General features: G+C 40.6%; 3 protein-coding genes and 1 pseudogene across 6 annotated transcripts in view; 2 read left to right on the plus strand and 2 right to left on the minus strand.

The window, feature by feature from the left end:
- The window catches only part of tatdn1 (TatD DNase domain containing 1), a 23,419-nt gene extending 17,034 nt beyond the window's left edge, over positions 1 to 6,385 (minus strand). Inside the window, exons 1-4 of one of the 3 annotated variants that reach the window (XM_062047471.1) lie at positions 6,325 to 6,385; positions 5,082 to 5,147; positions 4,962 to 5,011; positions 4,825 to 4,888 (exon numbers count right to left, since the gene is read on the minus strand). In XM_062047471.1, coding sequence (XP_061903455.1) covers positions 4,825 to 4,888; positions 4,962 to 5,011; positions 5,082 to 5,121 — 154 coding nt within the window. In that variant the 5' untranslated portion in view covers positions 5,122 to 5,147; positions 6,325 to 6,385. Of the gene's footprint in view, positions 1 to 4,824; positions 4,889 to 4,961; positions 5,012 to 5,081; positions 5,148 to 5,631; positions 5,849 to 5,876; positions 5,939 to 6,324 lie in introns of those variants that run through there. The other 2 variants (XM_062047472.1, XM_062047470.1) reach the window with 2 other exon arrangements.
- On the plus strand, positions 5,913 to 13,783 carry ndufb9 (NADH:ubiquinone oxidoreductase subunit B9). The gene is made up of 4 exons (XM_062047478.1): positions 5,913 to 6,074; positions 10,555 to 10,747; positions 13,246 to 13,359; positions 13,499 to 13,783. Exons 1-4 carry the CDS (start codon positions 5,986 to 5,988, stop codon positions 13,628 to 13,630), a joined length of 528 nt encoding a protein of 175 aa, XP_061903462.1. The 5' UTR covers positions 5,913 to 5,985; the 3' UTR covers positions 13,631 to 13,783.
- Positions 13,153 to 19,691, minus strand: LOC133650337 (fibrinogen-like protein 1; annotated as a pseudogene).
- The window catches only part of LOC133650341 (pro-opiomelanocortin-like), a 25,690-nt gene continuing 13,164 nt past the window's right edge, over positions 13,919 to 26,444 (plus strand). Inside the window, exons 1-3 of one of the 2 annotated variants that reach the window (XM_062047473.1) lie at positions 13,919 to 14,115; positions 14,184 to 14,378; positions 16,821 to 17,084. In XM_062047473.1, the coding sequence (XP_061903457.1) occupies positions 17,082 to 17,084 (3 nt within the window). In that variant the 5' untranslated portion in view covers positions 13,919 to 14,115; positions 14,184 to 14,378; positions 16,821 to 17,081. Of the gene's footprint in view, positions 14,379 to 16,820; positions 17,085 to 26,444 lie in introns of both variants that reach the window. The other variant, XM_062047474.1, reaches the window with a different exon arrangement.

Genomic DNA, 26,444 nt, shown 5'->3' on the forward strand with positions numbered 1-26,444 from the left:
TGTTTTTGTAGCTGTTATTTTGAGGCACGTTTTTAAAAAAAAATAAAAAAATAATGCACTTTGTGAAAGTCAAAGTATAGTATTTCCCATGGTTGTAGTGGGTATCAGGATTATCTCAGGGAGAGCATGTCCCAAATTCCAAGCTGCTGTTTTGAGGCATGTTAAAATAAATAATACACTTTGTGACTTCAATAATAAATATGGCAGTGCCATGTTGGCACTTTTTTCCATAACTTGAGTTGAAGTTGTTCTCTTATTTTGGAAAACCTTGTTACATTGTTTAATGCAGGGGTGTCCAAACTTTTTGACTTGGGGGCCGCATCGGGCTAAAAAAATGTGGTTGAGGGCCGAAAGCCGACTGCACGTAAAGTAACTATATACATATATATATATACATATATATATATATATATATATTCACACACATACATATGTTCACACACATACATACATATCCATCTATCTATCTATCTATCTATCTATCTATCTATCTATCTATCTATCTATATACAGTATATATATATATATATATATATATATATATATATATATATATATATATATATATATATATATATATATATATATATATATATATATATTTATATCGGGCTAAAAAAATGTGGTTGAGGGCCGAAAGCCAACTGCAGGTAAAGTAACTATATACATATATATACATATATATATATATATTCACACACATACATATACATATGTTCACACACATACATACATACATATCTATCTATCTATCTATCTATCTATCTATCTATCTATCTATCTATCTATCTATCTATCTATCTATCTATCTATCTATCTATCTATCTATCTATCTATCTATCTATCTATCTATCTATCTATCTATATACAGTATATATATATATATATATACAGTATATATATATATAAATATATACATGTATAAATATATATGCATATATATGTGTGTATACATACATACATACACACACACACACTTATTATATTAATTGTAATATAATTGGATATTAAGAGTATGCAAAAGTTTGACTTCTACCTTGTTTACTTCTGTGACAACATCCTTAAAGTTTTGTAATCAATCAGAATGATCAAGCAGCTAAAATGCACCAAACATGGATAAGTATGGAGAGTCTCAAGCATTTTCCCATCACGCTTTGTAATTTAAAAAAAAAAATGTAGGTGATTGGACGTTTTTTATAACACCCACAAAGTTCTGTTTACATTTTGTGTTGGTTGGATTTTTTAGATTTTTTTTTTTTTTCACCATTATTAGGGAAGGTTGTTTGCATTAGGTCATATAAATAGATGCTGCACATTCCAAACATAAAAAGTCTTTGATCAGGAAAAACTCATGTTGTCCACTAGATTGTGTCAAAACAGCAGCATTTAAAGGCCTACTGAAATGAATTTTTTTTATTTAAACGGGGATAGCAGATCTATTCTATGTGTCATACTTGATCATTTCGCGATATTGCCATATTTTTGCTGAAAGGATTTAGTATAGAACAACGACGATAAAGATTGCAACTTTTGGTATCTGATAAAAAAAAGGCTTGCACCTACCGGAAGTAGCGTGACGTAGTCAGTTGAACATATACGCAAAGTTCCCTATTGTTTACAATGATGGCCGCATGAAGTGAGAGAGATTCGGACCGAGAAAGCGACAATTTCCCCATTAATTTGAGCGAGGATGAAAGATTTGTGGATGAGTAAAGTGCAAGTGAAGGACTAGTGGGGAGTTGAAGCTATTCAGATAGGGAAGATGCTGTGAGAGCCGGGGGTGACCTGATATTCAGCTGGGAATGACTACAACAGTAAATAAACACAAGACATATATATACTCTATTAGCCACAACACAACCAGGCTTATATTTAATATGCCACAAATTAATCCTGCATAAAAACACCTGCGTGTTTGTTATGCTAGCTCCTAGCTCCTCTGCTAGCTCCTAGCTCCATAGAACACGCCAATACAATTCAAACACCTGATCAACACACACAATCACTCAGCCCAAAAGACCGTTTACCTAACCCAAGGTTCATAAAGCTTATATATTTTTAAAAAGTTACGTACGTGACGCGCACATACGGTCAAGTTATCGAATGTTTAGCAGCCAAGGCTGCATACTCACGGTACCTGATATTCAGCTGGGAATGACTACAACAGTAAATAAACACAAGACATATATATACTCTATTAGCCACAACACAACCAGGCTTATATTTAATATGCCACAAATTAATCCTGCATAATAACACCTGCGTGTTTGTTATGCTAGCTCCTAGCTCCTCTGCTAGCTCCTAGCTCCATAGAACACGCCAATACAATTCAAACACCCGATCAACACACACAATCACTCAGCCCAAAAGACCGTTCACCTAACCCAAGGTTCATAAAGCTTATATATTTTTAAAAAGTTACGTACGTGACGCGCACTTACGGTACGGTACGTGTTATGCTAGCTCCTAGCTCCTCTGCTAGCTCCTAGCTCCATAGAACACGCCAATACAATTCAAGCACATGATCAACACACACAATCACTCAGCCCAAAAGACCGTTCACCTAACCCAAGGTTCATAAAGCTTATATATTTTAAAAAAGTTACGTACATACGCAAAAAAAAGCCAAAGCTGCATACTCACAGTAGCACGTCTGCGTCTTTGTCATCCAAATCAAAGTAATCCTGGTAAGAGTCTGTGTTGTCCCAGTTCTCTACAGGCGTCTGTGTATCCAAATCAAAAGTCCTCCTGGTTAGAGTCTCTGTTATCCGAGTTCTTCCATCTTGACTGCATCTTTCGGGAATGTAAACAAAGAAGCGCCGGCTGTGTACTGTTGTGGCTGACTACGTTCGAAAAATACGTCCATTTCGCACCGACAACTTTCTTCTTTGCTTGCTTGGCTTCCTTCTCCATAATGCAATGAACATGATTGAAACAGATTCACGAACACAGATGTCCAGAATACTGTGGAATTATGAAATGAAAACAGAGCGTTTTCGTATCGGCTTCAATGTGGAAGGCATACCCGTGTTCGTCGGGCTACGTCACGCGCATACGTCATCCTCAGAGGCGTTTCGAACCGGAAGTTTAGCGGCAAATTTAAAATGTCACTTTATAAGTTAACCCGGCCGTATTGGCATGTGTTATAATGTTAAGATTTCATCATTGATATATAAACTATCAGACTGCGTGGTCGGTAGTAGTGGGTTTCAGTAGGCCTTTAAAGGCCTACTGAAATTTTTTATTTTTTATTTAAACGGGGATAGCAGATCCATTCTATGTGTCATACTTGATCATTTCGCGATATCGCCATATTTTTGCTGAAAGGATTTAGTATAGAACATCGACGATAAAGTTTGCAACTTTTGGTCGCTGATAAAAAAAAAGCCTTGCCTATACCGGAAGTAGCGTGACGTCACAGGAGGAAGGACTCCTCACAATTCCCCGTTGTTTACAATGGAGCGAGAAAGATTCGGACCGAGAAAGCGACGATTACCCCATTAATTTGAGCGAGGATGAAAGATTCGTGGATGAGGAACGTTAGAGTGAAGGACTAGAGAGGCAGTGCAGGGTGTATCTTTTTTTGCTCTGACCGTAACTTAGGTACAAGGTCTCATTGGATTCCACACATTCTCCTTTTTCTATTGTGGATCACGGATTTGTATTTTAAACCACCTCGGATACTATATCCTCTTGAAAATGAGATTCGAGAACGCGAAATGGACATTCACAGTGACTTTTATCTCCACGACAATACATCGGCGAAGCTCTTTAGCTACTGAGCTAACGTGATAGCATCTGGCTCAAATGCAGATAGAAACAAAATAAATAAATCCCTGACTGGAAGGATAGACAGAAGATCAACAATACTATTAAACCATGGACATGTAAATACACGGTTAATAATTCTCAGCCTGGCAAAGCTTAACAATGCTGTTGCTAACGACGCTGAAGCTAACTTAGCAACTTAGCAACCGGACCTCACAGAGCTATGATAAAAACATTAGCGCTCCACCTACGCCAGCCAGCCCTCATCTGCTCATCAACACCCGTGCTCACCTGCGTTCCAGCGATCGACGGCGCGACGAAGGACTTCACCCGATCACAGATGCGGTTGGCGGCTAGCATCGGCTGGCGCGTCTGACTCATTGTTGTGTTGCTACAGCCAGCCGCTAAAACACAGATCCCACCTACAACTTTCTTCTTTGCAATCTCCATTGTTCATTAAACAAATTGCAAAAGATTCACCAACACAGATGTCCAGAATACTGTGGAATTGTTTGATGAAAACAGAGCAGTTTGTATGGTGACACATTGGGTACGAATACTTCCGTTGCCGTCGTGACGTCACGCGCATACGTCATCATATATAGACGTTTCCAACCGGAAGTTTAGCGGGAAATTTAAAATTGCACTTTATAAGTTAACCCGGCCGTATTGGCATGTGTTGCAATGTTAAGATTTCATCATTGATATATAAACTATCAGACTGCGTGGTCGGTAGTAGTGGGTTTCAGTAGGCCTTTAAAGTGTTATACCTTTAAAATGAATATAAAATTCCTTATTAAACTCATGACGTGTCGCGGGCCAATTTGAAGACACCGGCGGGCCGCATTTGGCCCGCGGGCTGTACTTTGGACACCCCTGGTTTAATGCATCCAGCGGGGCATCACAACAAAATTAGGCATAATAATGTGTTAATTCCACGACTGTATATATCTGTATCGGTTGATATCGGAATTGGTAATTAAGAGTTGGACAATATCGGAATATCGGATATCGGCAAAAAAGCCGACATCGGACATCTCTAGTCGTCATGGTTACCTCTGGTCTGGGCCAGTTTGAGGGCCTCCTTGCTGTCTTGCAGGCTTCCCCCTGTGATCATGAACTGAAATACATACAGAAGGGCGGGAGTGAGTGAGCTTTCAAGATATCAGGGGGTTGGGAGGGTACGGCAGCACCTTTTCGACGCCCACTTTGACGGCTCTGTCGATGACGTGATCAAAGTCGTCTGTGGGAACACCACACGGGTGGCGTCAGGCAAAATGGAGAGACGGTTCCAGAATGAAGACGATGCTCACCTTCGTGCTTCTGCTTGCCTCTGTAGGATCCCCGGAACATGGGGTCCGTCAAGTTCACTCCGATATCTGGCATGGCATGGATATTTTTTTTGGTCATCAACAAATATGTGACATCAATTGTGCATCATGCATATTGGTCATTGATACTACAGCAACATTTACACATATTAAATACTACTTAGTAATTCATTAAGGCCTGGACATTCTGATCATGCATAAAACAGAGCTTGTGTTTATAGGAAGATTATCATTTATCAGTCAGAACCTTCCAGGCATTTTCTACCGCTTGTCCCTTTTAGGGTCGCGGCGGGTGCTGGAGCCTATCTCAGCTGCATTAGGGCGGAAGGCGCGGTACACCCTGGACAAGTCGCCACCTCATCACAGGGCCAACACAGATAGACAGACCTTAATAACACCAAAACAAGCCAGCAATGTTTGACGTAGTTGCGAACTCCATTATCTTAACTGAATCACCCAAGCTAAATTCATTACTCAAGGCCCAATCAATACTTATATTTGTGTTTTATTTATCTCTAAACGCCTGTCTTACCGATGAATTTGTGCTGTGCCATAGTTAAGAGAGTCCTGCTTCGGAAAAGAACATTTGCAGCTCTCACCAGCACCATGAGTGTAGGAATATCGTAAACCTGCTAATAGAGGGGATGATCTTTTTTAAACAACCACCTAGTTGACCTGGGTTTTTGCCTAAATATAAAGTTTTGCATCCAATATTATTTATAATAATTGTAACGTGTAACCACTTTGTAAAACTTGTAACTTAAGACACGGACTGACATATATGTTTCGCGTTTGAAGCAAGGATTACGGTCAAAACGTGTCGAGCCCCGATGTCCCGAAATGCTTTGCGCCTCGCTCGGGTAGAAGGTGACAGAGGACAACAAGGATGGCCTCTGCCTATCTAACTCACCAGCAGAAAGTGCTGCGCCTTTACAAAAAGTCACTGAGACACCTTGAATCGTGGTGCATCTTTCGGTAAAATGTTGTGTTTTTATGGCAGATGGAAGTCGTGTATGGCGTTAGCTGTCGCTCTGTGTTTGCTAAGCTGCTAGCCTGCTAAGCTAACTGCTAGCCTGGAAGATCAAGTTTTAGCCTTTTTTCTATTCTGCTTATTTTCACTTGGCTTCACTTTTCAAACGCTATATGCACCATATGCAGACATAATTGCTAAATATTAGTCTCCATAGTAACAATGGTAATATAAAGTTGCCAACAGTGCCCTTACTTGTTCGTTTGGGACGGCGTGGCGAAGTTGGTAGAGTGGCCGTGCCAGCAATCGGAGGGTTGCTGGTTACTGGGGTTCAATCCCCACCTTCTACCATCCTAGTCACGTCCGTTGTGTCCTTGGGCAAGACACTTCACCCTTGCTCCTGATGGCTGCTGGTTAGCGCCTTGCATGGCAGCTCCCGCCATCAGTGTGTGAATGTGTGGGTGATTGTGGAAATACTGTCAAAGCGCTTTGAGTACCCTGAAGGTAGAAAAGCGCTATACAAGTATAACCCATTTATCATTTATTTATCTTTGTGGAGCTTACTTGGTGTTTATTCATGAAATAACACTGATGTAGATCTAATATTGAAAAGAACAGATGAACAAATAGCAGTGTTGTAACGTTTAAAGGAATCACCAAAACACGTTAAACACTTATTTTTGTATATTATACGAAGCCTGAAACTACGGTGGGCTGATAGGGTCAAATGCGCAAGAATCCAAAACTAATAACATTCAGACACCATTAAACGTGGAACTTCTGCAATTGCAAACATTGCAAGAGTAACAGTCAATGCAAAAGAAGAATACTGCAAATGCTCAAAACACATACAAACCTAAAACACCATGAGGGAAATGCAAAATGTATCTAGGCCAGTGGTTCTTAACCTGGGTTCGATCGAACCCTAGGGGTTTGGTGAGTCTGCCTCAGGGGAGGTAAAGACGGATCCGACTTATCGTGTAAATATAAACTTTTCCCTATCAGCGTATTATGGATAACCCCAAACAATGTTCCCTCTAATTTTCCATCTGATTTGCAGGTTGTTTGATTGATCGATTTAAACTTTTACTAGCAGATTGCAAAGGAAGAGAATACATTATACGAAACAGTACGGTTTACATATTCCGTACAATTGACCACTAAATGGTAACACCCGAATATGTTTTTCAACTTACGGGGTCCACGTTAATCAATTCATGGTAACGTGTGTAAGGTGTGCAATTTGTTGGGAGTTCATGCACTGTGATGGTTTTGTTCTTTGAACAAGGTGATGTTCATGCACGGTTCATTTTGTGCACCAGTAAAAAAACATATAACTTTTTCTTGAATTGAAAAAACATTTTATTTTTCACTAAAGAAGGGTTCGGTGAATGCGCATATGAAACTGATGGGGTTCGGTACGTCCAACAAGGTTAAGAACCACTGATCTAGGCTAATGAACATGTACATTTTTCATAATGCCTTATTGGTAAGGGTGTAACGGAACACAAAAATTTCGGTTCGGTACGTACCTCGGTTTAGAGGTCACGGTTCGGTTCATTTTCGGTACAGTAAGAAAACAACAAAATATACATTTTCTGGTTATTTATTTACCAAAATTTGTAAACAATGGCTTTATCCTTTTAACATTGCTTTAAAATAGCTGTGTGTGTGATGGATGTGAGCCACCACTAGGCTGATCAGTGCAACAACAGGCAGTCATGAATGCTAAGCATAACAATAACATACATATAGAAACCCCGTTTCCATATGAGTTGGGAAATTGTGTTGGATGTAAATATAAACGGAAAACAATGATTTGCAAATCCTTTTCAACCCATATTCAATTGAATGCACTACAAAGACAAGATATTTGATGTTCAAACTCATAAACTTTATTTTTTTTTTGCAAATAATAATTAACTAAGAATTTCATGGCTGCAACACGTGCCAAAGTAGTTGGAAAAGGGCATGTTCACCACTGTGTTACATGGCCTTTCCTTTTAACAACACTCAGTAAACGTTTGGGAACTGAGGAGACACATTTTTTAAGCTTCTCAGGTGGAATTCTTTCCCATTCTTGCTTGATGTACAGCTTAAGTTGTTCAACAGTCCGGGGGTCTCCGTTGTGGTATTTTAGGCTTCATAATGCGCCACACATTTTCAATGGGAGACAGGTCTGGACTACAGGCAGGCCAGTCTAGTACCCGCACTCTTTTACTATGAAGCCACGTTGATGTAACACGTGGCTTGGGATTGTCTTGCTGAAATAAGCAGGGGCGTCCATGGTAACGTTGCTTGGATGGCAACATATTTTGCTCCAAAACTTGTATGTACCTTTCAGCATTAATGGCGCCTTCACAGATGTGTAAGTTACCCATGTCTTGGGCACTAATACACCCCCATACATCACAGATGCTGGCTTTTCAACTTTGCGCCTATAAAAATCCGGATGGTTCTTTTCCTCTTTGGTCCGGAGGACACGATGTCCACAGTTTCCAAAAACAAATTGAAATGTGGATTCGTCAGACCAAAGAACACTTTTCCACTTTGTATCAGTCCATCTTAGATGAGCTCAGGCCCAGCGAAGCCGACAGTATTTCTGGATGTTGTTGATAAACGTTTTTTCGCCTTGCATAGGAGAGTTTTAACTTGCACTTACAGATGTAGCGACCAACTGTAGTTACTGACAGTGGTTTTCTGAAGTGTTCCTGAGCCCATGAGGTGATATCCTTTACACACTGATGTCGCTTGTTGATGCAGCACAGCCTGAGGGATCGAAGGTCACGGGCTTAGCTGCTTACGTGCAGTGATTTCTCCAGATTCTCTGAACCCTTTGATGATATTACGGACAGTAGATGGTGAAATCCTTAAATGCCTTGCAATAGCTGGTTGAGAAAGGTTTTTCTTAAACTGTTCAACAATTTGCTCACGCATTTGTTGACAAAGTGGTGACCCTCGCCCCATCCTTGTTTGTGAAGGACTGAGCATTTCATGGAATCTACTTTTTTACCCAATCATGGCACCCACCTGTTCCCAATTTGCCTGTTCACCTGTGGGTTGTTCCAAATAAGTGTTTGATGAGCATTCCTCAACTTTATCAGTATTTATTGCCACCTTTCCCAACTTCTTTGTCACGTGTTGCTGGCATCAAATTCTAAAGTTAATGATTATTTGCAAAAAAAAAAAATGTTTATCAGTTTGAACATCAAATATGTTGTCTTTGTTGTGCATTGAACTGAATATGGGTTGAAAATGATTTGCAAATCATTGTATTCCGTTTATATTTACATCTAACACAATTTCCCAACTCATATGGAAACGGGGTTTGTACACACAGGGTCCATTGCCAGGGTTAATGCAGTCAACATATATAAAATAAAAACTAAATAAGATGAGGCTCAGAATTGGTTTCTTAACAAAACCTTTCTACATATAAAGTGCAACATTTCCACATATAAAGTGCAACATTAAACTGCTTCAAGTTGTTGCTCAGATTAAATAAAATGACAAGACTTTTCTTCTACATACAAAAAGTGCAACATTAAACAGTTTCAAGTCAACTCAGCCTAAGATTTAACTTTTCTCCCCCACCCCCAGCCTTTAACCATGGTGACTTTCACTCAATGTTCATGTTTTTTGCCAGAAAAATCAGTTTATCCACATTGTCTGCAGAAAGACTAGACGTGCTTGCTGTTAAAATGTCTCCAGCTGTGGAAAATACCCTTTGGCTGGGCACGGATGTAGCAGGTATGGCGAGGTAGTGCCTGGCTAACTTGGCAGTAAGAGGATATATGGGCTAATTTTTCTTCCACCATAGAAGTGGGTCTAAATCTAGTTTTTAATGCAATATGGTCTTAAATCTGCTGCTATAAAAACACCAACGGCATTTGTTATTGCTTTAGCCCTGCCTGACTCGCCGAGGAGAGGCTGCTTGAATGCGGTGTTTGCACGACGCTCGTCTTTATCTTCATTGAAGCGATGTAATCCATTGTTGTATCGCACCGCAAAGCCGAAATGTTCCCAAACGGGAGATCTTTACGAGGCAGGAGGGTCTTCCAGCTCTGGCTTTTTGCATTTTGTAGTAGCCCGGTCTTTGCTAGCATGCCGTGTGTTGTGCCTCGGTGTGCATTGTTTACACAACGTGCGGTGCGCTACTTAATATGTCCGTGTGGAAACTCGTTCGGTGCACCTCCGTTCCGAACCGAACCCCCCGTACCGAAGCGGTTCAATACAAATACACATACCGTTACACCCTTACTTATTGGTATTGACAGCTTTCTACTTCTTCAGTGCTTGATACAGCGTTACACTATTGTGAAATTATTTGATCTACAATGACCCTAACTATCATACCTGTATTTGTTTTCTCAAAGTGTTTTTGTACAGCAATTCATGTTTGTGTGAGGGACAATTGTTACATGTCGTAGCTGTTCCTGTGGATGTTGTCTTTGAAAGCATTGGGACGTGTGTGTTGTAATTTAGGGACAAGTATCGCTTCTATGCCTGCCTGATGCGCGCTCGCTTCGAGGAGAACAAGAATGAAAATGACATGGTGAAGGCCACCATGATGCTGAAGGCGGGAGAGGAGGAGTTTTGGGAAAAGCAGCATCCGCAGCCTTACATCTTCCCCGACTCTCCTGGTGGGACGTCCTATGAGCGTTACGATTGCTACAAGGTGAGTGTGAGGAGGGTGATGTGGGTTGCCAGTCTGCATCTCGCTCTTGTAGCTAAATTAGCTCATTTACCACTAGGGATGATGTTCGAAAACCGGTTCTCCCGATGCTTCGATAAGAAAAGAACCGATTCCATGGATTCAAATCCCTTTTTGACAACCGGTTCCCGTTATCAAAGCCACTATACCTAGGGCTGGGCGATATGACCTTTTTTTAATATCTCAATATTTTTAGGCCATGTCACGATACACGATATATATCTCGATATTTTGCTTTAGCCTTGAATGAACACTTGATGCATATAATCACACCAGTATGATGATTCTATGTGTCTACATCAGGGGTCCCCAAACTACGGCCCGTGGGCCGGATCCGGCCCGCCAGCGTCCAAAATCAGGCCCGCGGGAAGTCCCAAATATATAAAAAAATATATATATATATATATTTTTTTTGTCTTTTCTTATCCACTTTGTACCGCTTGCTACTCACGGTGTCTCCTAGCCGCTCAGGCAAATCATATTGTCTAAAAATGCATTTTCTCATCGATAACGTGACATCATCGTGCACGCGGAAAATATGCTGTATATATCTAATATATATATATATATATATATATACATATATATATATATATATATATATATATATATATATATATATATATATATATATATATATATATTAATAGAAAAGCGCAATATAAAATCTAATCCAATATTATTATTATTATTATATGTATATATATTTATATATATATCTAATATATATATATATAATATATATATATATTTATACACTACCGTTCAAAAGTTTGGGGTCACCCAAACAATTTTGTGGAATATCCTTCATTTCTAAGAACAAGAATAGATTGTCGCGTTTCAGATGAAAGTTCTCTTTTTCTGGCCATTTTGAGCGTTTAATTGACCCCACAAATGTGATGCTCCAGAAACTCAATCTGCTCAAAGGAAGGTCAGTTTTGTAGCTTCTGTAACGAGCTAAACTGTTTTCAGATGTGTGAACATGATTGCACAAGGGTTTTCTAATCATCAATTAGCCTTCTGAGCCAATGAGCAAACACATTGTACCATTAGAACACTGGAGTGATAGTTGCTGGAAATGGGCCTCTATACACCTGTGTAGATATTGCACCAAAAACCAGACATTTGCTGCTAGAATAGTCATTTACCACATTAGCAATGTATATAGTGTACTTCTTTAAAGTTAAGACTAGTTTAAAGTTATCTTCATTGAAAAATAAGGACATTTTAATGTGACCCCAAACTTTTGAACGGTAGTGTATGTATGTGTATATATATATATATATATATATATATATATATATATATATATATATATATATATATATATATATATATATATACATACAACCCAGCCCCCAGCCAAATTGTTTTAACCCAATGCGGCCCCCGAGTCAAAACGTTTGGGGACCCCTGGTCTACATTAAAACATTCTTGTTCAAATATATGCTCATTTTAAACTTTCATGCAGAGAGGGAGATCACAACTAAGTCAGGAAACATTTGGTTGAGGTTATTGCTGCCAAGGGAAGGTCAACCAGTTATTAAATCCAAGTGTTCACATACTTTTTCCACCCTGCACTTCAAATGTTTACAAAAAATGTAAACCTATATTTTTTGTGCGGTATTAGTTTAAGCAGACTTTTGTCTATTGTTGTGGCTTTGATGACGAGCAGAAGACATTTAATTACCAATTTATGCAGAAATCCAAGTAAGGGTTCACATACTTTTTCTTGCAACTGTACACTACCGTTCAAAAGTTTGGGGTCACATTGAAATGTCCTTATTTTCAATGAAGATAACTTTAAACTAGTCTTATCTTTAAAGAAATACTCTATACATTGCTAATGTGGTAAATTACTATTCTAGCTGCAAATGTCTGGTTTTTGGTGCAATATCTACATAGGTGTATAGAGGCCCATTTCCAGCAACTATCTTTCCAGTGTTCTAATGGTACAATGTGTTTGCTTATTGGCTCAGAAGGCTAATTGATGATTAGAAAACCCTTGTGCAATCATGTTCACACATCTGAAAACAGTTTAGCTCATTACAGAAGCTACAAAACTGACCTTCCTTTGAGCAGATTGAGTTTCTGGAGCATCACATTTGTGGGGTCAATTAAACGCTCAAAATGGCCAGAAAAAGACAACTTTCATCTGAAACTCGACAGTCTATTCTTGTTCTTAGAAATGAAGGCTATTCTACAAAATTGTTTGGGTGACTCCAAACTTTTGAACGGTAGTGTATATTGATATCGTTTTATCACCCAGCCCTTTGTTCTACCACTAAACTACAGTAATAAACATTCTTAAGTTATAGTTTTTTGCTGCATTGTGTGAACAGAACAAAAACATTTTTCCTGGATTATTTTCAAAACTTGTTTTATTTCATTTGACTCATTTCTATCTCCTGAAATTCTGTCTGTCTAGTTCTAGGTAAAATGTGGCTGTTTTGTTTTTCTAGGTTCCTGAGTGGGTGCTGAATCACTGGCACCCGTCAGAGAAGGCCATGTACCCTGACTACTTCGCCAAGAGGGAGCAGTGGAAAAAGCTGAGGGAGGAGAGCTGGGATAAGGAGGTGGGAATCTCTGCTGTGTCTTCTTTGTGTACAAGGAGAATCTTCTTGCGGCAAAAGAGCGCATACACTCACCATCTGGATGTCAAACATTGTTGAAGTGACGCAAATAACCACCAAGTATTCCCATCGTTGCTTGCAGGTGGCGCAGCTGCAGGCCGAGACCCCAGCCGGTGGGCTCACATCTGAAGCCCTGCCTCCGGCCCGCAAGGAGACCGACCTCCCCCCTCTGTGGTGGCAGTTCGTCACCCGCCCCAGGGAGCGCCCCACTTAAACACCCTCCCTCCATTCGTCTGTAAAGACTCTCTGAAGAAGATCTCGTGCACTTTTGATGACTGAGAAAGACCACGTGATCCCGCTCAGTCCTTTTAGGTGCGTGACTTCTTACCTACTGCTCTGTCACTAAATAAACATGTAAAGAAATAAAGCTTCTCTATTGTTTATGATGCAGTTAGCTTGTATGCTTGGCAGATAAAGTAACAAAAATGATGCACAAAGAAATGCGGGGTTAATAGAGATTTTGGGACAACTCACTTGTGCCATTTTGAAGCACTAATGGGTCGAGGGAGATTTGTCATGAGCTCTCCATTGCTACGGAGACACTCGAGGCCTAAAGTTGTGCGGTCTTATCATCATGGAGACGGCCTTGAGAGAGTAGAAGTCTGAGTTCTTCCAGGAAAACCAGACGATGCCGTCTGGCCCGAGCAGGTTCTGAGCCTTTAGTGAGTAACGACCTCCCTGAGGAGAAGAAGCCATCACGTGAGTGTTCACCTCCTTTGACTGCTAAAAATGTTTCTGCTTTCTCAAATATTGCTATTACTTTGTAGTAGACGCCGTTGAGGTTGGCGAAGAAGCACTGGTGGAACCACCAGCCACTGTGGCTGATCTCAGCGCAGACATTGCCCGTGTCTGGCGTGCTGAAGCCGTGCTGGTTGTGGTACCAAGCGAAGGAGTCCTCCACGGTCCCGCTGGAACCAGACACATGGAGGCGGTACTGGTTCTTCTCATCCTCGATCCTGCAGGTAGACGCGGCATTATCTCTGTAACAACCTGCTGTTTCTTCACACGTCACAGCTCAAGGTGTTAAAGGAGAACTGCACTGATTTGTACAATTTTGTCCATCATTCACAATCCCTGTGAGACCAGCACACATGTTTGTTTTTTTAATGCAGTCTAACTCATAAATAAACGCTAGTAAAAGGAAGCAAACAATGGAGCCAATGGGAGTCGCTATATTCCGCCTATAATGCGCTCTAAAAACCTCCATAAACATTTTATATATATATATATATATATATATATATATATATATATATATATATATATATATATATATATATATATATATATATATATATGCTGTAAGTATATACAGTGCATCCGGAAATTATTCACAGCACTTCACTTTTTCCACATTTTATGTTACTGCCTTATTCCAAATTAGAACAAATTCCTTTTTGTCCTCAAAATTTTTTACACACAATACCCCATATTGACAATGGGAAAAGTTTTTGGGGTTTTCTTTTTTTAAATACATTTTGCAAATGTATTAAAGCAATTTTTAAAAATAAATCACATGTACATAAGTACTCACAGCCTTTGCTCAATACTTTGTTGATGCACCTTTGTCAGCAATTACAGCCTCAAGTGTTGTTTTTTTTATCCAGGATGTCTCTGTACATTGCAGCATTCATCTTAGTCTAGTCAGGGAGGTGACCAAGAACCCGGTGGTCACTCTGTCAGAGCTACAGCATTCCTCTGTGGAGAAAGAAGAACATTCCAGAAGGACAACCATCTCTGCAGCAATCAGACATGTCCAGTAGAGTGGCCAGATGGAATATTTTTTCTTAGAAGTTTGCCAAAATGCACCTGAAAGACTCTTAGACCATGAGAAACATTCTAAGGTCTGATGAGACAAAATTTAACTCTTCGGCATGAATGCCAAATTCCAGTTTGGAGGAAACCAGGCACCGCTCATCACCAGGCCAATACCATCCCTACAGTAAAGCATGGTGGTGGCAGCATCATGCTGTGGGGATGTTTTTGAACGGCAGCAAGTGGGAGACTCGTCAGGATAAAGGGAAAGATGAATGCAGCAATGTACAGAGACATCCTGGATGAAACTTACCACTTCTCATCCACCCTGATGGAGCTTGAGAGATGCTGCAAAGAGGAGTGGGCGAAACTGCCCGAAGATAGGTGTGCCAAGCTTGTGGCATCATATTCAAAAAGACTTGAGGCTATAATTGCTGCCAAAGGTGCATCAACAAAGTATTATGCAAAGGCTGTGACTACTTACGTACATTTGATTTTTTAAAATTTGTTATAAATTTGCAAATGTAAAAAAAATACTTTTTATATTGTCATGAAGGAGTATTGTGTGTAGAATTCTGAGAACAACAATGAAATTATTCCATTTTGGAATAAGGCTGTAACATAACACACTGTGGAAAAAAGTGAAGTGCTCTGAATACTTTCTGGATGCACTGTATGTAATGTAGTAACAGGTATATTCAAAATGACATGCAATATACAAATATTTTTCTCATTTTAAGCATATGGCGGTGTAATAATTTCACAGAAACATGAGAGCGTTCGCTTTTCCCTTCAACATAAACACGACTAAACATGACAAACTTCATGAGCGCCATCAAAGACTACTTTGGGACAAATGATCATCCAGAACTCTATATTTCTGAGCCTGAATATGAGGTGGATGAGCTAAAAGGTTTAGAAACTGTTCTAAACAGATTAAGTGTTAGTGAAACACAAGCATCATGTAGCAGTATTGCTAAGTGCTAAACAAAAAATACAAACTATGAACATAATAAAACCTACTGTACAATGTCTGCTCTCACTGGGATGCCGACTGATGGGATATTTATATCTTCCCGTTTAAATGAAGAATTAATCATAATGCCCGCCAAACAAGCTTTTATTTTTTATTTTTTATTTTCTCGCCATCGCCGGGTCTAAGTTGAATGTCAAAGTTCACCAACTTCTTAGTTTATCGCTACAACCTTCTATACAAGTGAGAGGCACGATTTATGAACTACAATGAACTTTTACCAGTTTAGAGGTGACGGACCAGATCATAGGAGCAAAAGCCATTTAGCTCTCTGTGATCACGGCGCCACAAAACGTAGTTTGACTGCGTTAGCGCTTATAATAACAATATAACTAATACTTGGTTAATATTCAGGTCATGAGATATAAATGGAGTATTGTTGGCGTATTTTTTAAAGGGATTTATGGGAAAAATAGAGTACTTCCTTTACCTGCATTGTTGGCCACCTCATCATTGTCGTATATTACAAAAAAGAAAAACATATGTGTTCTTGTCCTTCTTAGAGATTGTGAATGATAGGCAGAAGTCCCCCCCCATCCCCCAAAAGTGTTGTTTATTTTTAAAGTGACATTAGATGTTGTGACAGTGTCGGTTGTGACCTGAAATTGTTGTACAGGGCGTGGCGGTGGACGTGGCTCCAGTCCTGCATGTCGATGCGTAGGCTGTAGTGCCCCTGGTTGGACAGCAGGTGGAGCTGTTGGTTGCCAGCCAGTGTTCCCCCCACGGGTCACCGAAGCCATGGCGGTACTCGGACCAGCCACGGTTGAAGCTCACTGAGCCATCGTGCCGCTTTTGGAGCACCGTCCAACCTCCACCTTGGTGAACACGAAGAACCCTTCGAACCTCACGCTGGCACGAGGAAGACTCAAGAACATGAATGGTATGTGTTTGTGTCACCTTCTATCTCCATGTCGCAGTAGACCGGCATATTTGCACCGGGTGACAGGACAATGGTGTAAACACCAGAATGTCGCACACCACTGAGATACAGAGACGCACAATCTGACGGACAGGAAGACACAAAGTGTCGGTCTAAAGGAGACACAAAGACAGATGCTAATAATGACATGCTTGTTGCTGACTGGTTTCCATTAGAGATGTCCGATAATATCGGTCTGCCGATATTTTCGGCCGATAAATGCTTTAAAATGTAATATCGGAAATTATCGGTATCGGTTTCAAAATTATCGGTATCTGTTTCAAAAAGTAAAATGTATGACTCTTTAAAACGCCGCTGTGTACACAGAGAAGTACAGAGCGCAAATAAACCTTAAAGGCGCTGCCTTTGCGTGCCGGCCCAGTCACATAACATCTACGGCTTTTCACACACACACACACACGCAAGGCATACTTGATCAACAGCCATACAGGTCACACTGAGGGTGGCCGTATAAACAACTTTAACACTGTTACAAATATACGCCACACTGTGAACCCACACCAAACAAGAATGACAAACACATTTCGGGAGAACGTCCGCACCGTAACACAACATAAACACAGCAGAACAAATACCCAGAACCCCTTGCAGCACTAACTCTTCCGCATACTTGCCAACCCTCCCGTTTTTAGCGGGAGAATCCCGGTATTCAGCACCTCTCCCGACAACCTCCCGGCAGAGATTTTCTCCCGACAAACTCCCGGTATTCAGCCGGAGCTGGAGGCCACGCCCCCTCCAGCTCAATGCGGACCTGAGACTGAGTGGGGACAGCCTGTTCTCACGTCCGCATTCCCACAATATAAACAGCTTGCCTGCCCAATGACGTCATAACATCTAGGGCTTTTAGAGAGTAGAGTGCACAACTGCGCACACAACAAGGAGACGAAGCAGAAGAACGAGGAAATTACAGACATGGCGACGCCGTCGACGAGCAAGATGAAGAAATACGCTTGCAAGTTCCAAAACGAATGGAAACAAGAATTTCAGTTCATCCAGGACAGTTTGAAGGGGAAGGTATATGTTGCCTGTAAATTTTGTAGAACAGACTTCTCCATTGAACATGGTGGCCGAAATGATATACTCATCATGAATGGAGAAGTTAAACAGGACAATACTGCCATCTAATGGATAGCCACCGGAACACTGAAATTCAAGTATTTTTTAATTTTTTCTATGTAAATAAAATAAATATGTATATATATATATATATATATATATATATATATATATATATATATATATATATATATATATATATATATATATATATATATAGCTAGAATTCACTGAAAGTCAAGTATTTCATACATATATATATTTATATATATATATGAAATATATATGAAATACTCGAGTTGGTGAATTCTAGCTGTAAATAACCACGCCCCAATCACGCCCCACGCCCCCAACCACCCTCACCCCCCACCCCCGACAAAGCCCCCCACCACCCCACCCCCTCCCCCCCACCTCCCGATATTGTAGGTCTCAAGGTTGGCAAGTATGCTCTTCCGGGACGCTACAATATCCACCCCCGCTACCACCAAACCCAGCACCCCCAACCCTGCCCACCTCAACTCAAGTTTTTTCCATAATTTGAGTTGATTTATTTTGGAAAACCTTGTTACATTGTTCAATGCATCCAGCGGGGCATCACAACAAAATTAGGCATAATAATGTGTTAATTCCACGACTGTATATATCGATATCGGTTGATATCGGTATCAGTAATTAAGAGTTGGACAATATCGGATATCGGCAAAAAAGCCATAATCGGACATCTCTAGTTTCCGTGCTTGTTTACCTGGCACTAAAGTGTCACGCCTGCCCAGCAGCCTGCCAGCTCGGGTGACAGTGGCAGTGCAGCCCATGCTCGCACTCATGTGGCGAACGCCGGAAGACAGATTGCGGACGTCTGCCTGCAGCTCGTGCAGCAGCGCCGCATGCACGCGGATCAGCACCCTGGCCTCGTCGTGACGCATCTCCACTGGGTGTAAACGCTGGTTAAAGGTGGAGTCCGGACGAGGGTTTTCCTCCCTCTGAGAGATAGACTTCTTTAGTGATGTGTAAATGTGACAGGACGTCAACATGACTATTGTGCACAAGACACAGAGAAAGATTTTCTGTCTCCTACAGAGGAACCTGTGAATAATCCTGTTAGCCTGCAGGGTCAACTGGGGGTTAGTGGGCCACAAAGAAAAGTAGCTGAGTCTACCTGCATCTCCAGGACCTGGACTCGATGCCGATGATTTCTCAGTTCCTCCTGCAGCTCTGACATGGTCTCCCTCATCTCCTCCAGTTGCTCCTTGTGGTTCTGGTTCTCGTGAAGCCAGGAGGAAACCTCGTCCGAGCAACGAAACATGCCAGGGCAGCGTTTCTGAACCTCCCCCACCGTTGCTCTTAGTCTGCAATGGCCATCAGAAGTACGCTCGCCGCACTGCGCCACCGCACTGACGCCACCGGTCTGTCGTGTCTGTGTGTCCAGCAAGGTCTCATGGTGGGGGTCAGTGGGGGTCTCCTCAAGGATGCGACTAGGATACATGTCTGCATCCTGGTGTAGGTCGGCTCCGTCTACGTCAGCTTCTCGGAGGGTGTTGGGGTGGACGTCCTCATCGTGTCCGACGTCTGACCAATCAGAACCTGTCACAAGTCGGCCAGTCAGCAGGACCACGGCCACGAGAAATGCTCTTGCCTTCATCCTCAACGTACGCTCAGCCTGTGCTTGACTTTTGAACTGCAACACATGCAACATTTTTCCAGCAGAGGGCGACTTCAAGACATGACATTTACGGACAGTCAATGAAATGTCCAAATGTCGTAAAATCAGGCAACACACCTATTTGTTGACCTCTAAAGTGTTAACATGGAAGTATTCTACAACTCTTGTTTTTTTGTGATAGAGTGATTGGAGCACATACTTGTTGGTCACAATAAACATTCATGAAGTTTGGTTCTTTTACGATTTTTTATGGGTCGACTGAAAATGTGACCAAATGTGCTGGGTCAAAAGTATACATACAGCAATGTTAATATTTGGTTACATATCATTGGGCAAGTTTCACTGCAATAAGGTGCTTTTGGTAGCCATCCACAAGCTTCTGGTTGAATTTTTGACCACTCTTGACAAAATTGGTGCAGTTCAGCTAAATTAGTTGGTTTTCTGACACAGACTTGTTTCTTCAGCATTGTCCACATGTTCTCAATGGGGTTTAAGTCAGGACTTTGGGAAGGCCATTCTAAAACCTTAATTCTAGCCTGATTTAGCCATTCCTTTACCACTTTTGACGTGGGTTTGGGGTCATTGTCCTGTTGGAACACCCAACTGCGCCCAAGACCCAACCTCCGGGCTGATGATTTTAGGTTGTCCTGAAGAATTTGGAGGTAATCCTCCTTTTTCATTGTCCCATTTACTCTCTGTGAAGCACCAGTTCCATTGGCAGCAAAACAGGCCCAGAGCATAATACTACCACCACCATACTTGACAGTAGGCGTGGCGTTCCTGGGATTAAAGCCCTCACCTTTTCTCCTCCATCCATATCGCTGGGTATTGTGGCCAAACAGCTCAATTTTTGTTTCATCCGACCACAGAACTTCCCTCCAGAAGGTCTTATCTTTGTCCATGTGCTCAGCAGCTAACTTTAGACGAGGCTTAAGGTGTCGCTTCTGGAGCAAGGGCTTCCTTCTTGCATGGTAGCCTCTCAGTCCATGGCGATGCAAAACATGCTTGACTGTGGACACTGACACCTCTGTTCCAGCAGCTTCTAATTCATTGCAGACCGGCTTTTTGGTGGTTCTCGGTTGACTGTTGATCATCCTGACCAATTTTCTCTCAGCAGCAGGTGACAGCTTGCGTTTTCTTCCTGATCGTGGCAGTGACAAAACTGTGCCATGCACTTTATACTTGCAAACAATTGTCTGCACAGTTGCTCTTGGGACCTTAAGCTGCTTTGAAATGGCTCCAAGTGACTTTCCTGACTTGTTCAAGTCAATGATTAGTTTGTTCAGATCTGCGCCGTGTTCCTTTGACTTTCCCATTGTCGTGTTTGTAACCGAGTCTAATGACTGCATCACATGAGTCCTATTTAAATGGGCTCAGAGAAGTCAACAGGTGTCTTCAATCATAATCACTCACATGAAGCTAATTTGATTTGATTGTAACTTTTCTACATCACCAACATTGATAATGTGTGTTGCTGTATGTATACTTTTGACCCAGCAGATTTGGTCACATTTTCAGTAGACCCGTAATAAATTCATACAATAACCAAACTTCCTCCCCCCTCCAAAGACATGCACCTGGGGATAGGTTGATTGGCAACACTAAATTGGCCCTGTTGTGTGAATGTGAGTGTGAATGTTGTCTGTCTATCCGTGCTGGCCCTGCGATGAGGTGGCGACTTGTCCAGGGTGTACCCCGCCTTCCGCCCGAATGCAGCTGAGATAGGCTCCAGCACCCCGCGCGACCCCAAAAGGGACAAGCGGTAGAAAATGGGTGTGGGTGTGGGTGTGTTGGGGGGCTTTTAAACAAATTACTTCTGAGTAAACATGACATGTTCTTTGAGTACTGTTGACGGGACTCAACAGTTTTCTTCCAAAGTTTTTCAAGGAAAGTATTTTTTGTTTCTTTTAAAAAAGTGAATAAATAATTATTTTTTAAATGTACCATTTAATAACAATAATAATACAACATTTATAATATAAAAAGTAGAGTAAAAAATATTTGAAAAACTGACTATTAAAGAAAATATGTATGCATGTATTTTTAGAATATAATTGTGTGATACAGTATGCATTTTTGCCTATGTGTCCTGACGTTAGGGCAGTGTTTCTCAAATCGGGGGCATCCCGGTGGGACTCTTATTTGCATATTACTGTTACTTTGTCCTGTTTTGTTCACATTTGTGTCCACAAAAAATCCTCACCAAGTAAATCGCAGCAAAGTGTCTGAGCGGTGTGGTGCGTTCAGGGTCGCTTGTAAGATAAAACATTGTTTTAGACAGATTAGAAAGCCATTTTAGCGTGAATCTCGAGTGCTTGTTTCCTTTTCTGCCGTCGCATGTATTATTTTGCATGGTTTGCTGGGCTTGTGTTTTCCGTTTTGTGAGCCATTTTGCTAGTCATCATGCTTTCAACTATTTTATATTTTACCATTTTCCATTTGCCTATAATGTTTTTAATGATTGTTGTAAATGTTTTTGAAATTTTATTTCAATAACAAGATAATCAGAATGCAGATTCGCTAGTGGCCAGTCTAAGGTGTACCCTGTAAACTGTGATAGGCTCTGGCTTACCCTTAAACCTAATGAGGGTAAGCAGAATAGGAAATTAATGTTTGTGTGTGTGTGTGTGTGTGTGTGTGTGCGTGTGTGCGTGCGTGTGCGTGTGTGTGTGTGTGTGTGTGTGTGTGTGTGTGTGTGTGTGTGTGTGTGTGTGTGTGTGTGTGTGTGTGTGTGTGTGTGTGTGTATATATATATATATATAGACACACACACACACATAAACATTAATTTCCTATTATATATATATGTATATATATATATATATATATATATATATATATATATATATATATATATATATATATATATATATATAAATATACAGTCGTGGTCAAAATTTTACATACACTTGTGAAGGACATAATGTCATGGCTGTCTTGAGTTGCCAATCAGTTCTACAACTCTTATTTTTTGTGATAGAGTGATTGGAGCACATACTTGTTTGTCACAAAAAAACATTCATGAAGTTTGGTTCTTTTATGAATTTATTATGGGTCTACTGAAAATGTGACCAAATCTGCTGGGTCAAAAGTATACATACAGCAACACACATGATCAATGTTGGTGATGTAGAAAAGTTACAATCAAATTGAATTATCTTCATGGCATTGCCTCTTAACGTCATGTGAGTGATTATGATTGACGACACCTGTTGACTTCTCTGAGCCCATTTAAATAGGGCTCATGTGATGCAGTCATTAGACTCGGTTACAAACGCGACAATGGGAAAGTCAAAGGAACTCAGCACAGATCTAAAAAACAAATCATTGACTTGAACAAGTCAGGAAAGTCACTTGGAGCCATTTCAAAGCAGCCTAAGGTCCCAAGAGCAACTGTGCAGACAGTTGTTCGTAAGTTTAAAGTGCATGGCACAGTTTTGTCACTGCCTCGATCAGGAAGAAAACGCAAGAAAATTGGTCAGGATGATCAAGAGTCAACTGAGAACCACCAAAAAGCAGGTCTGCAATGAATTAGAAGCTGCTGGAACACAGGTGTCAGTGTCAACAGTCAAGCGTGTTTTGCATCGCCATTGATTGAGAGGCTACCATGCAAGAAGGAAGCCCTTGCTCCAGAAGCAGCACCTTAAGGCTCGTCTAAAGTTTGCTGCTGAGCACATGGACAAAGATAAGACCTTCTGGAGGAAAGTTCTGTGGTCAGATGAAACAAAAATTGAACTGTTTGGCCACAATACCCAGCGATATGTTTGGAGGAGAAAAGGTGAGGCCTTTAATCCCAGGAACACCATGCCTACCGTCAAGTATGGTGGTGGTAGTATTATGCTCTGGGCCTGTTTTGCTGCCAATGGAACTGGTGCTTTACAGAGAGTAAATGGGACAATGGAAAAGGAGGATTATCTCATGTGATGCAGTCATTAGACTCGGTTACAAACGCGACAATGGGAAAGTCAAAGGAACTCAGCACAGATCTAAAAAACAAATCATTGACTTGAACAAGTCAGGAAAGTCACTTGGAGCCATTTCAAAGCAGCCTAAGGTCCCAAGAGCAACTGTGCAGACAGTTGTTCGTAAGTTTAAAGTGCATGGCACAGTTTTGTCACTGCCTCGATCAGGAAGAAAACGCAAGAAAATTGGTCAGGATGATCAAGAGTCAACTGAGAACCACCAAAAAGCAGGTCTGCAATGAATTAGAAGCTGCTGGAACACAGGTGTCAGTGTCAACAGTCAAGCGTGTTTTGCATCGCCATTGATTGAGAGGCTACCATGCAAGAAGGAAGCCCTTGCTCCAGAAGCAGCACCTTAAGGCTCGTCTAAAGTTTGCTGCTGAGCACATGGACAAAGATAAGACCTTCTGGAGGAAAGTTCTGTGGTCAGATGAAACAAAAATTGAACTGTTTGGCCACAATACCCAGCGATATGTTTGGAGGAGAAAAGGTGAGGCCTTTAATCCCAGGAACACCATGCCTACCGTCAAGTATGGTGGTGGTAGTATTATGCTCTGGGCCTGTTTTGCTGCCAATGGAACTGGTGCTTTACAGAGAGTAAATGGGACAATGGAAAAGGAGGATTATCTCCAAATTATTCAGGACAACCTAAACTTATCAGCCCGGAGGTTGGGTCTTGGGTGCAGTTGGGTGTTCCAACAGGACAATGACCCCAAACCCACGTAAAAAATGGTAAAGGAATGGCTAAATCAGGCTAGAATTAAGGTTTTAGAATGGCCTTCCCACAGTCCTGACTTAAAACCCATTGAGAACATGTGGACAATGCTTAAGAAACAAGTCCATGTCAGAAAACCAACAAATTTAGCTGAACTGCAACAATTTTGTCAAGAGGAGTGGTCAAAAATTCAACCAGAAGCTTGTGGAAGGCTACCAAAAGCGCCTTATTGCAGTGAAGCTTGCCAAGGGACATGTAACCAAATATTAACATTGCTGTATGTATACTTAGACCCAACACATTTGGTCACATTTTCAGTAGACCCATAAGAAATTCATAAAAGAACCAAATTACATGAATGTTTTTTGTGACCAACAAGTATGTGCTCCAATCACAAAAAAAAAAGAGTTGTAAAAATTATTGGAAACTCAAGACAGCCATGTCATTATGTCCTTCACAAGTGTATGTAAACTTTTGACCATGACTGTGTGTGTGTGTGTGTGTGTGTGTGTGTGTGTGTGTGTGTGTGTGTGTGTGTGTGTGTGTGTGTGTGTGTGTGTGTGTGTGTGTGTGTGTGTGTGTGTGTGTGTGTGTGTGTGTGTGTGTGTGTGTGTGTGTGTGTGTGTGTATATATATGTATTTATTTTTACATGTATTTATTTATATATATATATATATATACAGTATATATTACACACATATGTATATACCGTAATTTCCGGACTATAAGCCGCTACTTTTTCCCCTCGTTCTGGTCCCTGCGGCTTATACAAGGGTGCGGCTTATTTACGGCCTGTTCTTCTCCGACACCGACGAAGAGGATTTCGGTGGTTTTAGTACGCAGGAGGAAGACGATGACACAATGATTAAAGACTGACTTTTCATATACCGGTAGGCTGGTTATTTTGATAACGTACAGGCGAGCACTTTGTATTACTTTGCACTGTTGTATTATTTGTACTCTGCACGAATGCTGTTCGCCATGTCAAAGATGTGAAAGTTTGATTGAATGATTGAAAGATTTATTGTTAATAAATGGGACGCTTTGCGTTCCCAAACAGTCATCTCTGTCCCGACAATCCCCTCCGTGGTAGCAGGAACCCCTATATACTACGGTAATTACACATCAAAACCCTGCGGCTTATAGTCGGGTGCGGCTTATATATGGAGCAATCTGTATTTTCCTCTAAATTTAGCTGGTGCGGCTTATAGTCAGGTGCGGCTTATAGTCCGGAAATTACGGTAAGTATGTGTATGTAAACGTGTATGTATATATCTATATGAATGTATATATGTGTCTACATGTATGTATATGTATATATGTTTATGTATGTATATGTAAACATATATTTGTATATTAATATATGTACATATGTACACATATTTATGTATATATGTACACACATGTATGTATATATATAAATGTATGTGTGTATATATACATATGTGTGTATACATATTTATATATATATATACATAAATATGTGTACATACTGTATATACATATGAATACACACACACACACACATATATATATATTTATATATATATATACTTATATATATATATATATATATATATATATATATATATATATATATATATATATATATATATATATATATATATATATATATATATATATATATATAAAACACCCAAGTGGGGACCAAACCTACGCTATCTGCATGCAAGTCAGGTGACTCCAGCACTTAACTATCTATGACTAAAAGAAATTACGAATAATAATAATAAATAATATAAATTCTGTATAACAGTCCTACCTGTGCGTGCAGCAGGCCGTGTTAGTGCGTGTGCATCCCGACAATCTTCTCAGGGGATTGTCATATTGGACCACATTTAATGAGATTATACATTGTCATTGCATCGCACTAACTACTGCCTAC

The sequence above is a fragment of the Entelurus aequoreus genome, linkage group LG05 (assembly GCF_033978785.1).
Source record: "Entelurus aequoreus isolate RoL-2023_Sb linkage group LG05, RoL_Eaeq_v1.1, whole genome shotgun sequence".
NCBI classification, from domain to species: Eukaryota; Metazoa; Chordata; class Actinopteri; order Syngnathiformes; family Syngnathidae; genus Entelurus; species Entelurus aequoreus.